Here is a 15693-nt window from a genome sequence, read left to right as displayed (position 1 = left end):
AGCCACGATTTCTTCTCTGTGCCTTCTCATAGCATGATTTCCTCACCTGTTAAAGAGGTCACTATACACAGTAGGACGTTGCCCTCGACCGCAAGAACTATTTTGTCTGGGGTAAACCCTGCATCAGGGACCCGCCAGTCAACTCCCTATCCTCCGATTCCCTATGTTTTGGATCGCCCATGCCCTAACTCACATGGTTAAAAGGAGATGGGTGGACATGCATGGAAGCACATCAGCCCATCATGGAACAACCTGTCTATATAAAGATGGCGTTCATGGCCCGACTCTCTGCATGCTCTACACAACCCATTCCATAAGGTTTGTTCATTCGCCTGCTCTACACTGAGTATACTCCAGTGGTCACTCGTAACACACTGAGCCTCTATCCAATCGTTCGCCATGAAACCATTCGTCCTTCTTGCTGCGACGGCAGCTCTTCTCGGCCTTGCAACGGCTGCACCCGTTGAAGCACCCGAAGTCAGTGACATCGAACGCCGCGCCGCACCCACCTACGACCTCGCCATTGGAGGTGGTCGCTTCAACATGAACGAGCTCCAATCCTACAGCTTGTTCTACGCCAACGGCTCCGCCTACATTGGACAGATCAAGTACCAATCCTACTCGGAGCCGCTGATCGTCTCCGGTGCCAGGAATGGCATCGACACCCTTACCTTCCAGTCCATCCACACCAGCCCGACCGGTTGGCAGCAAATGTACGTGGTGCCACGACAGACGAAGCCCGTCGGCTTCAGCACACCCCACGGCTCCCCGCCCGCCGGTGTCCGCACCAACGAATTCAGCTTCACCTGGAATGGATCTCTGCAGAACCACGGGCGCAATTTCTTCTACGCGTGCCAGGATAAGGCAGGCACCCTCGCGGCGATTCACAGCTACCAGATCTGGTGGATCGCAGACGGCTTCCCAAGCAGATGGATGTGCAAGGGTCCTCTGAACATCCACGCCGCCGATGGATGTGCCAGAAGCTTGTAAACACCATCTCGAAAGCGCATACCTTCTTGTTCGCCAACCGTGTACAATAATATTTCCTTCAAAGTATGAGGAGCGAAAACTGGCGGCATACACGCATGGAGCACGGAATTTAGCATTAGCGTATTGAAATATTAATGACATTGACACGCGAACATGTTAACTCTTGGATATTCTTTATCCCATGATAGTCCACGAGAGCCTCAAAAGCTCGTTCTGGGCCTAGTCTGGACTGTTGCTTTTCAGGTTATGCCCCGACGGTCCCGGTGCGTGTGCTGCGCTTCAACCGACCCCTACGCCGTCTCAGCAGGATCGACCGTAGGTCGTAACACGTCTCGACCGAGCTCAAACGATAGCCACACATTTTGGGGGGCTACGAAGTAAGAGTACCAGCCCGGTTGACCTATGGTACTTCCAATGATGGCAGAGCAGCAGCCATATGTCTGAAGGTGGACAAGATATCAGTGTCTTGGGAACTCGACGAGGTTTGGTGACAGGGAACATGACAGGGAACATGACAGGGAACATGACAGAAATCTTACAAAGGAACCTAATGCGACAACAATGGCAACACTTCTGAGATAATTGTTCAACCCTTCACCTCGTTCCTTCCCCATGGTGATATGGACAGAGACAACAGCAGTATATTCGCTGCGGGCGATGAGCCAGGGCGAGACATTATTCGGAATCTCCCTGTGCTCAAAAGTCGTGAACTTGACACCTCGTACCCGTTCCTATATATTCATCGGCCCGAAGCTATAAGGGTATTCTGGACATCTTCCCTGGGAAGAAAATGTACTTGAGTTGACAGCAGGCATCGGTGACTAGACCAGGAAATGTGCGGGTTACCGAAAGATAGGGTTTTGGACCCATGGTGAGACTCCAGCCCGGACGCTTGCGGGGCAATTCCACTCGGTGCTGTGGTTGATTCTGACAAACTCTGGGACTAAACAATTTCGGCTTGGAGAGAGGGTTTCAGATCCCGGGGAATCGAGCGAAGCGAAGAGGCACAGACCGGAACATAACGAAGTGGACTGATATGAGCAGGCAAGAGAATGAACTTTACCCGCAGTTCCATAGCTGGTAGCTAGTCCCTCATGTCGGTTAAGAACCGGAGCGAAATAGTAGTGAACGTACCAGGTATCGGGTCAGTCCCATTCGAGGCCAATAGTCTTTGTCACCCATCCAAAATTTGCACGTCCAAAGACATACGCAGCACAGTCTTGTGCGTGAACTTGGAGAGGAACATTCGGTGACCCAATAGTTTTATCAACAGCTTCTCTGTCAAGCTCGCACGAAGTCAAAAGACTCCTTTGTGAATAGACTAAGCCATTCGTTTCAAGAAGCTAGCCAGGGATCATCCAGGCTACATGTGGATATCGGTGAGATCTGAATGAGGAAGAATAGCTGAAGGGTGTTAACACGAGCGCATCCAGACCACGATGGTTGTCCGCAGGGGCAATGCGCAAACCTCACCGGCCAAGGCTTCAGACATAAAGGGTTACGGCTGGGTCAGGAGGACCGCGTTTGACATCGATCCAGCAGTCTCATGGAATGAAATCGCCTGTATTAAGAGCATCACCAACCTGCCAATCGTACTTAAGGGCACCCAGACTGCCGCGGACGCGAAACGCGCGATACTCGAGGGCTGTAATGCCACGGCGGCAGAGTCGTCGACACCGCCCAGCATCGCTCTTGGTCCTGCTGGAAATGCACCTCCTGTGCCCGGAAGTGTTTGGAAAGATGGAAATCTTCGTTGATGGTGGCGTCCAACGAGGCACGGACATTCTGAAGGCCATGTGTTTGGGCGCAACCGCCGTCGCCCTAGGCGGGCCAGTCCTCTATTCGAATGTGTACGGAGTTGATGGGGTGAGACGTCTGTTTTCAAGTAAGTGGTCCTGTCCGTTTATTTGTAACAGTTTCGATATAAACATTACCGCCGCTGAAGGCAGCATGCTAACATCACCATCGCAAAGTCCTCAAGGACGAGCTTGAGACTGCTATGCAGGAATGAGGCTTGACAAGCTTGCGGGGTGCATCCCCTAAACACGTTAACACCTCAGAGTTGGATCATCTGCTCATGAAGAGTCATATGCATCCTTACGCGAAACATGTCCGGAAGGGCAGATTGTAGGCGAGATTGCTGGCCAGGTTGTAGGGCAGCGCTCACAACCACAGTGCCTGGGCTTTTGGACGGGGTTGCAGATGCGGCAATTAGGTCAAATTACACTGATCCTATTCGAGTCTTTTTCTCACTGCTCAGGCAGTTGAGATCAGTGTCATAACTTTGTAGCAAAGCTCCCCGTAATCCACTAGCACAACTTCGAAACGTATAGAGACCTGTCGGACTGCAGTCCTTCCCCGGAAAGGGGGAATCTCCAGTCTCCCTGAGAAAGGGCAACGCAGTGAACAGAGATACTTGCAACGGTGATTTCCTTATCCCACAACGTACAAGATGGTTCGGGCAAATTGTCTGTTCCCACGACATTCATTCGGAATGGAGTATAAATCATGAGCTTAAGGATCTTGACGAAACAGATGGCCGCAGCTGGAGGTCGAAGCGCTCCTTCATATACTCGCCTCGTCTCGTGAGCGTATCGATACTGCTAACGATCTGGCCGGTGTTTCTGGGGCGCATTCGATGGTGCGGACGCCCTGCGGCTCAGGGGAGTCCTTGGGGGAGGGTGCAGGCCGGCGAGGTCGAAATTGATGACTTGGTGGCCATAGTGACGGGTTCTCTGGTTACATACCGGTTCGTTTTGTCCGAACCATCTGTGACGCCGACTTTCAAGCTGCACACAGTAATTGTTGTGAGGCAGAGCGTCTTGAAGCTGTACTATTTTGGTATGTGGAGAGAACTAGGGTGTTCGGCGATGTCCAATGAACATCGACATCTGAGTCAACCACGTGACTAAGAAATATTCTTGGCATTGCGGAACCCACATTCTGAATTCCGATCGAGAACTTCGACCGCTTCTGAGAATTGCAGGGTCTTCCAACACACCAAACGACCAGTTGTCGCCAGCTTGAACAGTGAGCCTTCCTTCTCCTAAACCCAGTCGGTCACTGCCATTGGCGACTTACAAAAGAGAGCCAACACTCCCACGAAGATATTTGCACGCCTGCAAGAGAAATTCTGACATATTTTTCACATCCAGAAGCTCAACCGCACCGCCACCCCTTTGCATCCTCCGCGCAAGAGACCTAGACAGAAACCGCAATCATGTCTCACGAGAGCGTTTGGTACTCCCGACCCCGAAACTTCGGCAAGGGTTCTCGCGGCTGGTACGTTTTTTCAATCGCACTGCAACCTCGAAGGGAGGATTTGGACGCTTCGGACCCTTTTTAAGAGGTGGACTATGGAACAGGACTCGGTGGGAATGTCTTGAATAACAGGATATCTCTCCCGACCATCTTGCAGCGCTGTGCACGGAAGCGGTCATGTTCAAGGAGCGAAAGCATCCGGATCGATGTGACCGATACGTCCGCGTCCCACCCCTGGACACGAGTCATCAGAATATCTCATACGCGAGAGAAAAACATGTGCTGACTCTTCCGTGTTTCACAGCCGCGTGTGCACCCATAAAGCCGGTCTGATCCGCAAGTACGGCCTGAACATCTGCCGTCAGTGCTTCCGGGAGAAGAGCCAGGACATCGGGTTCATCAAGGTATGTTCAGGCTGCAGCGACGCTCTAGATGTATCACAGCGGGATACCTAGAATAGCTGGCTGACGTGCGGACCTTCGTGAATAGCACCGATAAATTCTACGGCAAAGACTGCAACTTGGTCGACTAGGTCGAAATCAATACGAAGAACCTCGATGAACGAAAACGGAGTTCGACGATGCATGCAATGGGGAGAGTAAAATGGCCGAGAGAAGAGCAGTAGGACTTGGAGGAGAGGGGGGTTGCTGAGTGAGGGTCACTTCTCACAAGTCTGCGAGAAGGAGATAATCCTCCAGGTGAAACCGATCAACGGTGGGAAGGGAATGATATTTTCTCAATGGAGCCATGATTGTGGCTTCCTTTTGCGACATTTTGCGGGAGGAAGAAAAAAAGCATGCCGCATAGTATGTGCTAGACGGTGAAACAGACTCCGGCCAGATACAGACTAAGGGATGTGTCTGGCCATGAGAGCATTTTTCTGCCAGCCTTACATCGCTCTTCTTACCATCAGCACATTGTGCCCTCGTTGCTACATGCCTTCCCTCGCTCGGAGTTTGACTGGAGCTACTGTTAGATTGCACTTCGACTTGGAGTTCTGGCCGCGTAGCTGTGCTCCGATGGTAAAGGTATCACATTCGTCCATTCCTGCACTGCTTGGTAAGATCGCCTGCTTTTGGAGGTCTGACATGCTCTCCATGACAAATCGATCCGTCGATTTCACATGAAAAAAATCCCAAAGAGGAGAAGAAGAGCCATCAACTGCAGCCGTCAAGCCAAGGCTTGGTCGTCTCCATGCACGCCATTCACCACCGGCACCGCCTGGGGCGGCAGACTGCCCAGTTCACATACCACGAGATCCAGAAACTCCGCTGGCGTCACATCATACATGAGATTTAGTAGGAACAGATTCGGTTGATCCTTCCAATCCTCCAATCCCCTAGTATTCGACGAGCTGCTCTTCTCATCCCCATCGTCTTCATCCCTCTTGTCCTTTTGCTGATTCGGCTTCTTGTTGGCGCCTTTCCCCGCCGCATTGGCTTCCACAGGTGCTTTCGTTGACGACAAGATCCCAACTTCAGTAGTTTCCACCAATGCATCTGGCTCGCCTAGTTCATTCATAATGATACTATCGAGCGCTGCCTTCGCTGTGAACTTGACCGTCTCACACAAGACAATGACAGGGACGTTCCGGCCCTTGTTCTTGTTCGATTCCTTGGCCATCATAGCAACCATCGCCGAGCCAGCACGAGAGAGCAGCCTCCCATTACCCAGCATCGCTGAGGCACCCAAGAAGCATTTTGTGACTGATTCCGATTGGTTGTCAAGGACATCGGCTAGGCCAGACAGTAGAGTGTAGCGGACTTTGAGACCTGCGCGTATGAGGCTCTGTGCGTGGTTTTTGCCTTCGAACATAGGTCTCGAGTCGACGACAATGACATCGAAGCTCTTCCCCTGCTGATGCGCAGTGAGGAGTGTTTTCTCCACGATACTGCTCTTCCCGTATGTCAGAATCACGTCTCCGTCTTGGATCCGCGAACCGGCTTCCCGGGCAATCACTTCATCAGCTAGCGTGATCCTCTCACGAATGAACAAGTCGATAGCCCGACACAGACTTTGCTTCGCTTCGCTATCGGTGGCCTCGACGGGTTGCGTGGAGATCAGGTTCTTCAACCATCGGATGCTGTTCCCTTGGCTCATGCTCAAAGGTCGCGCATTGCGGAGGTACGCGATCTGGTGATTGAGATGAGTGAGGAGATGTCGAGATAGCGCGACGCCGGCAGGAGTAGTATAGGTCTGGATAACTTTCTTGAAGGCCAGGAGGGTGGCTACGCAACGTGCATTGCCGCCGCAGATCACGTAGTCGCGGAGTTGTAGCCCTAGTGATATTACGGCGGGATGTATTTCTCGACCAGCTCCGGATAATGTGGCTTTCTTTTCTTTGGGATACAGGTGAGAGAACATTGGCACACGTTTGAGTTCCTGACGCTTCTCTTTCTCCGGAACTGTCGAGCCTTGAGGCTGTTGTTGCTGTTGTTGGGTCGCGCCTCGGATGGGCAAAGCCTTGCCTGAGGGCGTCCTTTTATGATGCGGACCTGTGTCGCTTTCTCTTTTCGTCGTTGATGGCCGTCTCTGCGTCTCTGGTTTTGTTCCTGATGGTACGCCCTGGCCTTGTGCTTGAGCCACCGCTTGAGCTCCTTTCTCAGCAACCTTTTCTGCTCTTCTTGCTGCCTTTTCAGCCGCCTTCTGTTTTTTCAGTTGCGCGCCAGTCAACTTCGCTCCTGCTCCTGCTTCGGCTACGTTTTGTTCTGTGGTCGTTCGAGGGGTCGTCTCAGGCCGGGGTTTTGATTTTTTGGAATCTTTTGTCTGTTCGATTCCATTCACAGCTGTTGGCTGGGCACTTTGAGCCGTGCCATTGGGAAGAGTCTCTCCTCCAGTGGAGGGCATAGTGAAAGAGGCTGCCTCGGGGTTGAGAATGGTGTTGGCTGCAGCTGGCTTTGGGTCAGCCATCGCTGGTAGGCTGCTGGGTTACAGACTCTTCAATAGTGTTTAAGGAGAAATCCTTGGCTGAGTGCTGAGAATAATATCCGGTAGAGAGAAGAGAGCAGGCACTCTTTGATGGTGGTGCGACTGAGTCATTCTCGACTGCGCAGAGGATGCAGTTTGGGGCCACAGAATCGCGACTCCACACTTTTTTCTACTGATGCCACGCCACGTGAGCTCGCGCCAAATTCTGTTTCGAAACCAGACGCCACGACGGACAGCCTTACCAACCAAGTCTTGCCATTGAGCCTTTTCGAAGTGGCACGAATGACGATGCCGAGAGGTCAATGTTTCACGACCTCCTCCTTCACCATAGTTGACAGAGGGAGCTGACTTGTCCGAGTCGTCCATATGTTGATGCCACCAAATGCGATCTTTATGCGAAGAGCCGCAGATCCCAACATCAGTGCCGGCCCTCCAAAACTGAGGCACGGCATAGAAGTGCTATGTACAGCTACAGCTTCAGTACCGCACAGGGCCGCGCAGGCTGGTCAGCCTTGTCGCCCAGGTTCAGCAATAACTCATCCAGATAGGCAATCTCTGAAAAAAGCCATATGCTGAACAAGCTAGACTCCCTGTTCCCATGGTCCTGACGCCAGTCACGGCTGGCGGCCCATCTGAACACTTCATTCCACATAAAGTTTCTGACCATGGAGCAGCCAACGGCTTCCTTAGGGAGGCAGATGAGGCTTGCCACTTGCGTGCAGTCATTCGAGACACCTTCCGAGCAAATGATGATAGGGGGACAATTATTCCATGACCAGATTGGATAGGGCATCTATTACATGAAACGAAACACGGATCGAGTCAAAGATGAGATGCAACTCGGGTGTCATAGGCTGTTCAGCTGCGATTGGGACTACCGACCGCACTTTGGCAATTTTCCGTATTCCCATCCATGAGTCAGCGGTGAGTGTTCTCGTTGCAGTTTCTCGCTCGTGTCCTGATGCCGGTATAGGCCATTCACAAATCCCACATAAACAGTCATTCTTGCCAGATGTTGAGATGGAATATCACTTTGGACTATACCTGGTGGCTAGATCGCACGCTTTCGTACAGGGTGGGACAACGCTCATGGGACGTCCGACAAAACCGCTGAAAAGGGAATCAGCGAAGAACATCTCGTTCAGGGCAAAGCGACACCTTCCGTCATGACGGGATCGTTTTTGCACCCCAGTCGATGTGCATCTACCGCGGTCTCTCACCCCATTTCCGAAAGCTTCAATCGTCGAAGACGAATCAAGATAGTCTTACTGCCCAAGCTCAGGAAGGCAGATATGGACATGATCTGAGCTATTGGCACTGGATGTTTCGGCTTGTCAACGGTTGCCCAAATCTCTGTGACACTCTACGATTCTATTTCGATTTGGAAGGGCGATCCCTGCTAGAACATCTATCTAGTGATGTGAGGTCCTTGTATGTTGGTTGAAAGCACTGTCGATGTTCTCGGGTCATGTTGGCTGCTAGGTCTGGTGCTTCTTCCGGTCTTAGCCACCCCAATCCAAGTGTACAACTCCCTCAACGCTATCAGCCCTGTCCGTAAACAGGAAGCAGGATGAGCATGGGCAGCTACAAGCAGATAAACAACTCTCAAGTCGAACGGATCCGGCTGTACACATATCATACATGTCCGACCCCAAATCGACTTCCGTCTCGATCTGCCTCCACTTAATTGAGGAGTTTCTCTTCTGAATGCCATTCCCGATGGAGCATATCGTCTTCGGCCTGCGGTTCTGTTGAATGTGCATCGTGTCAAACTGTTCATCAACCTCTGGAGTGTAAATGTCTTTCTCTTCTCTAGGTGGTCCTTTGAGACATCGGACAGGGTCGAAAGCACGGTTGCTAACGAAAATCCTGGGAGCGGCGACATCACCACATCCATAGCATGGAAGACACTGAGAACCTTCGTCAATGAAGTATACGAGCACCCGTGAAATGGGAATTTGGGATCGCCAAAGCACTGTCTTCACACTTTAGTTCTTTGGAATCAATTCTCCGTCTCGATGCAACCGTTTTCCAGGCGATTCTCCATCTTGCAAACTTGCCACTGCTTAGGCTACTCTGGCTCAGCGCATCCCACAAGCATGGGTCTTCAGATTATGCTTCATTTTGTGGAATATCATCCACATTCGGCACTCAAGGTGGCCTCGGCGATTAGCATCATTTTCGTCTACAGGGAACAAACAGTACCTGTTTCTCTTTTGCACTGGTAGGAGAAAATGACAATAATGACGACGAAGTCGAGATGGGGAGGTTGGATTCACGTTTGCTATGAGGTGACGTGCTCATTGGCCTTGAAACAGTTAACCGCGGCAGCATACCTATTTCGTTCCCCTTCCATTACCGGGCGAGCGGAGTACCCATGGGCAGCCAAACCACGAAGGGAAAGTGCTAGCTCTACGACAGACTCAACACTCTGGGACGCGGAGGCCACCAAGGCCGAGACCGCCACCGTCCACTTCTGGGCAGTGCTAACAGAATAACAAATGCCTAGGTACCCAAACATCACTCGATACCTTATGGAGCTCTCTCCCACCTCTGGAGGCAAGCATCGCAGTCGATTATAGCTCATCTCTTCTCTACTTCAGCCCAACAGCTGAAGCCTGCTCAATACAATTTTGAAAACCTCTCGGAAGTTCGCCAGGCAGCCAAGGACTTTCCATGTCGCCCCAATCGAAGACTTCCAACAAACAGGACTCTTCTGGCGTCCGTTTCATCCCCGCCAAACCCGTGAAAAAGAGAGCTTCCCAAGCATGCACTCAGTGCCGGAATCGAAAAGTGCGTTGCGACTATGTCTTGAAGTCACCCGCATCATGCACCAATTGTCGACTAGATGGGATAGTCTGCGAGGTACCGAAGAGTAAGCGCCGCAGGTAAGTTGTCGTTCTTTACTCAATCTAGGGTTCCTCACTAACTTGGTTGCAGACCATATGATACAGTCAACATGTCTCTGACGGCACCGACGATCCTTGCTTCGCCGGACGTAAATGCAATTAAGACAACTACTGATATCTACCATGACCTATTCGGGGATGAAGATATACAGTCCACAGAAAATGGTCAAAGGACAGCATTATCAAGCGCAATGTCTGTCGAGCTTGATTGCATTACTCAAACCTCGCCAGATACTTCCTCCATCCAATCCATCGACAAAGCTGATATTCTTCCAACGTTGCATCTCCCTCGATTTATCAAATCTCTACCATCCCACTTGGACGAGGACGATTTGCGATACCTACAAGCGCGTGGGTGCTTTACGTTTCTGTCTGCCGATTTGGAGAAGATCGTGATCCGCAGATACGCAGAATTCATCCATCCATTGGTTCCGGTCCTCGACTTTGACGAATTTGTTGACATCGTTTTCGGAGATCTGCAGAAGAAGCTATCTCTACTTCTGTATCATGCTGTTATGTGTGCCGGGTTAGCCGCCGTCGATATACAGACGATTCTTGACCACGGTTTTGAGTCAAAAGTTGCTGCGAGAAAACAGTATTACACCAAAGCCAAGGTTCGCATCAGAAACTAAGCCCCGCTCAAACGCTCATTCCTAATGTTGCGTTTAGGTCCTATTTGATATGGACGTCGAAACGGACCGTCTGGTGGCATGCCAGGCAGCCATGCTACTTATCAGCTGGGGCAGCTATGAGCACTCTAGGGATCCGTTTTATTGGATGGGCATCGCGATCAGCGAGGCATGCTCCTTGAGGATTCACAGGCCTGAAGCTGATACTAACCTTCCCAAAAACGAGCAGAGATTGCGCCAGAGAATCTGGTGGACTATAATTATGAAAGAGTGCGATGTCTGCCTGACATTGGGAAGGCCGCCGCGGATATCACCTCATCGAACGCCCTTGCCTCAACACGACGCATTCACGAACACCTCCCAACTCAGTAACTATTCACATCTGCCAGAAACTGGAAAGCTTCGGAGAGATCCATGGATACAACGACGACTCGAGATGGCGTATATCGAAAAGGCAAAGCTTGCGACGGTTATCTACCGGATTCTGAGATTTTCCTCTTCTAATGACGACTTTGTCAGTTGCCAAAAGAATCGGAATGCAAGAATTTGGCAGCTTGAATCAGAACTCAAAGACTGGCGCCTTCAGTTACCTATGGAGCTGACCTCATTTGATACAGCTTTGAATTTGTCCGAAGATGCAGATAGGTCATTGCAGATGACCATGTCGATCTTGCATCTAACACAGCTCATGGCCTTGATAATGCTGCACAAGAGCGAGGTGTCGGTTGCGACTTGGACAAAATGCTTACAGATCGGAGAGGACTGGTTCGAAGATAACGAGGCACTGAACGCTCAGGGACACACCAAGTCAGTGAGACAAGCTGCGCACGAGATCACCGCCATTCACAAGACTTTACATGAGCAACAGTTGACTCCCTCGCTTCCAACAACCTGTATAGCTACGGTTTGTACGGCTGTGTTTGTCCATTTGCTGGACGCAAGGTCAACGGAAGGGTCCATACGAAATTCAGCCTTGGAGCATCTCGACACTTGTCTAACCATCCTACATGAACTTGGACATATGAATGAGGCGGCTACAGACATCACGAGGATTGTTGAGTCGGCCGTTCGAGCGGTCGGAGGCGGCTCCTCTGCTGCGTCGACCGGTCAGGAGAATGCTGCGTCACCGACCGGCACCGCGGGCTCGACTCGGTCTCGATTCACGAACGATGGCCAATGTGGCACCCCAAGCTTTATGGAAGGAGTTGTGCCTGACCAACCCCCGAACCAGCATACTCATGGGACTTCAAGCCCTTCTCGGGATGCGTTTGGAGCAGCATTTGAATTCGGTGGCCAGGACCTATTTTACGGCGTCGAGAACTTTTTCGACTTTGAGCTGATCGAAAGTGTGAGCTTACTGGCAGGGGCTTGACAAGGGGGAGTATGCGGGAGAGGCCTTCATCGGAAACGTACCCATGAGACGGAGCACCCTCAGTGTCCGCGATGTGAGAGGCAAATACAACATTCTGCATCTCCAGCGGAAAAAAAGGGAGTTCGTGGTAGATTAAAATGGGATGGAATTCTATCGCCTGGCCTTTTCCTTCTCTCACTCAAAGGCCTCCTTCCGTCCTCCGCACTTCGCCCCGTCTGAGCCGAGTGTTGGTAATAATGATGCCCATCTCCTCGTGCGCCGAGGACATCCCTTTCGACGAGAGTTTCGCTCGGGCTTGGCATATATCCCCGGTCGGAAGTCTTGGCGCACGTGTCAAAGGGCGGAGACCTGAGGGCCTTGGTCCGTGCGCGCCAAGACGCTGGGCCTTGGACAATTGCGCCCTAAGCTATTCGAGGCGTCGTCTCTGTGCCGCCTCGGCCTGCTTCATCTACCGCCACATAGATGGAGTACGGAGTATCCGAAGCCTTCTCTTTCAGATGCATATCCTGGCTCCAGAACCCTAGTCATCAAGACGAGGAAGGGACAGTGAAATCGATGGCGAAAGAGGTTCGATAGTATCGTGCTCTGTAGTTACGCTAGGGAGCACGGAGCAGAGCCGGAGTACACCGGAAATGGATACCCGCGGCCAATTTCCTAGAGGGGAATGGTACGGGCAACGAGCTGGGACTTCGAATTCCATGAACGCTTTCTCTGAAAAGTCCCATCTCCTCCTTTGGTCATTCCTTCCCTCTGGTTCTTCTGGCAGATGGAAAGCTGTGTCCGTCAAGCCTGGAGAACCGAGCTGCGCCGAAGTTGGTGGGGGTTGTTCCTGATTCGTTTTTCATCGTCCTGCTTGGGTTTCAAATTACTCGCATGTAGACTGTCTGGCTTTTGTTTACTATTGTGTCAACCCTGGGCATTCAGAACTTGGTCTTTCTTAGTTCTTGGCTCTTTTAGCTGTCGTGCATGCGAGACAGGGTCCTGCAGCCACGACTCCAGACAGTAGACCTGGTTGAAGGGTGTTTCAAACTCCATAACCCTCTCATGAACCCCATGGCTATCATAGGCTAGTAGTGCATTGTGAACAACGTCGTCGTCCCCTCGAGAAAAGTAGAATTTTTGCGGCACCTTTAGATCGGTGCCTGGAGGATGAGGATGAACCTCCTCAATAATTCATGAGATCATCCCACCATATATCGCCGACACGGTCCATCTGCTGATGTGTGCACATTTCGTCCAGCTGGGTCTCAGTATGACCGTCTTCTTCGGCTAGTTCATCTAGCTCCATCAAGTGACTGTTGTCCGTACTCATCTCCACTGTGACCGAACCCGTTTGAGGATGAGCTGGTCCGAGGCCAGGCATGGGCACCTTCTCTTGTGGCGACTCGAGAGAGTTTGTGCGACCATGATCCTGCGGCGATGTCGGATGAAGCCTGTGTTGGCTAGTGTTTGAAGCTGGAGGTGTTGCAAGCTGAGTGGTAGGAACTTGTGGAGCAAGATTCAATTTTTGGACTGCCTGAGAGAGCACCAAAAGGGCAAAATCAGCCGAATTGAAGGTGTCGCGTAAACGCTGCAGAACCTTGACGCAGTCCTGGAGTCGTTCCCGAGACTCTTGACACGTTGACGAGGTGGTCGACCGGGCATCCGCGTGAAGAACGACGCATGCCGGTAGCAGGACCGCCACGCTTGTGTTGGGCACACTCTCGGTCATGTTGCGCGCCACGATATCTCGGAACAGCGATGCCACCTTACTTGCAGCATCATAAACCTTCATCTTGGACGTCTTCTGACTTTCTGTCATGTGCTTCGTCGATGCAATCATGCATTGGGGTCGATGCAGGGTGCTGGTGATAGCAGTGTAGACACTAGCCACCACAGCACTGTGCAGATAGACGAGGCGGTCGCTGATGGGCTTTCTGTCGTCCTGCGTTTCTGGAAACGAATACCGTATCTCCACGGGCAACCCTTCGTACCACGTTTCAAGGTCTCGATCGCGTCTGCCTACTTCGGTCGCAGTGGATGGCGACTTGGGGAGCAGTTTCATAGTGGCTTCGTGAGTGCCACCGATCTTCTGCGATGGCGTTGCGTATTGCAATGTCAAAATGTCTGCAATGATTTTGCATAGGTCGACCAGAGCAACACAGAGCCGGACCAGATTTGTATGCGTTGTTCCGCTCCCAACAGCGCACGCAGACCCAATCATGTGTTCGAAATCAGATAGGGAGGTGCATGCTTCAAAGTCCTCGATGTCCAACCCCTGCACGCAGCATTCTTCTTCTTTGATCCTCATCGTCCTCCGCATCCCAGATGCAACCAGCCGGTCACGCATATAGCAGCCCCACCATATTCGCTTCCAAAGTCGCTTCTCCTGGAGGGTGCCGGAATTCTCTTGGGGGACACAGTTGAGACCGACGGATCTGGCATCGGCCACTGCGATCCCAACCCAGTGCCAGATGTCTTTGGGATGATTGGGGCTCTCATACCAGTAAGTCATTAGTAGAACGCATTGTACAATCGTGACTCGATCCTCCTCGTAGTCGAGGTCGTAAAGCATTTTGACCTTCTGGAAATATGCTTTTTGGTAAGCACGGCGGTCTTCGTAGCCGGTAACGTAATTCATGTCGATGAATGTGGTGCCTGCAAACATAACGGCTTGAAGCAACATCAAGCTGATCGTGTCGTTTGGGTCATTTCTGTCAATGGAGCGTAGGAAGTCGCGGAGGTCGATGATGGGTAGCAGAGGGTGCACATATTGGATGTAACACCGAAGCAGCTCGTTACGTTGAATTGTGGCGGGGATATCGAAGGCGCCCTTCTTCTGAAGGTAGGCAAGGTCTTCGTTGGAAATATGTTTCGGGACCGGGCGAAGATAATGTGGCAAGACAACTTGTGGCACTTCGTCAAATGGTTGGTCCCGTTGCGGGGACGTATCGAACTGGTCGGATAAGCTATTCCACAATATGGATTCATCCGCTTGTTCAACGGTCACGTTGGGCTCCGATATAACCTCATGGATTATATCTACGAGATGGATTCAATCAGCGGGAACGCGGCGACTTTTGGCTGAGCCTAGCATACCTTTGTCAGGGCCATCACATTGAAGCTCACATCCCGGACCATCGGAAGGCGACGTGTTCTCATGCCAAGGTGTGCTTGCAGCCACCTCTTGCGAGAGGAGGGTTGCTGGCGTGATCGAACAGAATGTATCGACATAGTGGGACCTGATAATAACGTCAAGCCATATGTTTCTACACCAGGAAGAGGTACAATTTACCTGCGACGTTTGCTCTTTGGCACTTCGCATACTGTTCCATCCAGGCGGCAGTTGGTACAGGATGCTGGACGACGAAACATATAGTCACAGCGAACCTTTCGCTGGCGGCATTGAGTACACGCTTGTGAGGCTCGTCTCTTCACGGGCTTCGTCGCAATAAACCGGATTTCTGAGGGGTTCTGGGTTTTGGAAGCTTTTGTCTGAGTTGAGGTAGTCATGTTCGACAGTACAAATCAGGCATAAGAGAGAAAGATGAGGATAAAGCTGTTGTCCGCAAGGACCAGGGGAGTTTCGGTGAAGCTCCAGCCCTACAGGATTGACTTGCGGTAG

General features: G+C 51.6%; 5 protein-coding genes across 5 annotated transcripts; 3 read left to right on the top strand and 2 right to left on the bottom strand.

Annotated features, from left to right (window-relative positions):
- The first annotated feature begins 32 nt into the window (after nt 1-32).
- On the top strand, nt 33-1144 carry PV07_00282 (uncharacterized protein). Its single transcript, XM_016386718.1, has one exon. It carries the CDS (start codon nt 400-402, stop codon nt 988-990), a length of 591 nt encoding a protein of 196 aa, XP_016253646.1. The 5' UTR covers nt 33-399; the 3' UTR covers nt 991-1144.
- Nucleotides 1145-2429: 1285 nt separating this feature from the next.
- Nucleotides 2430-2747, top strand: PV07_00281 (uncharacterized protein; the record flags this gene model as incomplete). The annotated part of the gene is made up of 1 exon (XM_016386717.1): nt 2430-2747. The coding sequence occupies one exon, from the start codon at nt 2430-2432 to the stop codon at nt 2745-2747; it is 318 nt and encodes a 105-aa protein (XP_016253645.1).
- A 2284-nt stretch (nt 2748-5031) lies between these two features.
- PV07_00280 (uncharacterized protein) lies at nt 5032-7296 on the bottom strand. Its single transcript, XM_016386716.1, has one exon. The coding sequence runs from the start codon at nt 7159-7161 to the stop codon at nt 5422-5424; it is 1740 nt and encodes a 579-aa protein (XP_016253644.1). The 5' UTR covers nt 7162-7296; the 3' UTR covers nt 5032-5421.
- A 2842-nt stretch (nt 7297-10138) lies between these two features.
- Nucleotides 10139-12089, top strand: PV07_00279 (uncharacterized protein; the record flags this gene model as incomplete). The annotated part of the gene is made up of 2 exons (XM_016386715.1): nt 10139-10702; nt 10758-12089. The coding sequence occupies 2 exons, from the start codon at nt 10139-10141 to the stop codon at nt 12087-12089; spliced, it is 1896 nt and encodes a 631-aa protein (XP_016253643.1).
- A 1165-nt stretch (nt 12090-13254) lies between these two features.
- Nucleotides 13255-15302, bottom strand: PV07_00278 (uncharacterized protein; the record flags this gene model as incomplete). Its single annotated transcript, XM_016386714.1, has 2 exons — nt 13255-15096; nt 15168-15302. The coding sequence occupies 2 exons, from the start codon at nt 15300-15302 to the stop codon at nt 13255-13257; spliced, it is 1977 nt and encodes a 658-aa protein (XP_016253642.1).
- Nucleotides 15303-15693: the final 391 nt, after the last annotated feature.

Source organism: Cladophialophora immunda (genome assembly GCF_000835495.1).
Source record: "Cladophialophora immunda strain CBS 83496 unplaced genomic scaffold supercont1.1, whole genome shotgun sequence".
NCBI classification, from domain to species: Eukaryota; Fungi; Ascomycota; class Eurotiomycetes; order Chaetothyriales; family Herpotrichiellaceae; genus Cladophialophora; species Cladophialophora immunda.
This window is presented reverse-complemented; position numbering and strand designations above follow the sequence as displayed.

Coding starts and splice junctions, on each gene's coding strand:
- PV07_00282 (XM_016386718.1), top strand. CDS start 400: ATGAAACCATTCGTCCTTCTTGCTGCGACGGCAGCTCTTCTCGGCCTT.
- PV07_00280 (XM_016386716.1), bottom strand. CDS start 7,161: ATGGCTGACCCAAAGCCAGCTGCAGCCAACACCATTCTCAACCCCGAG.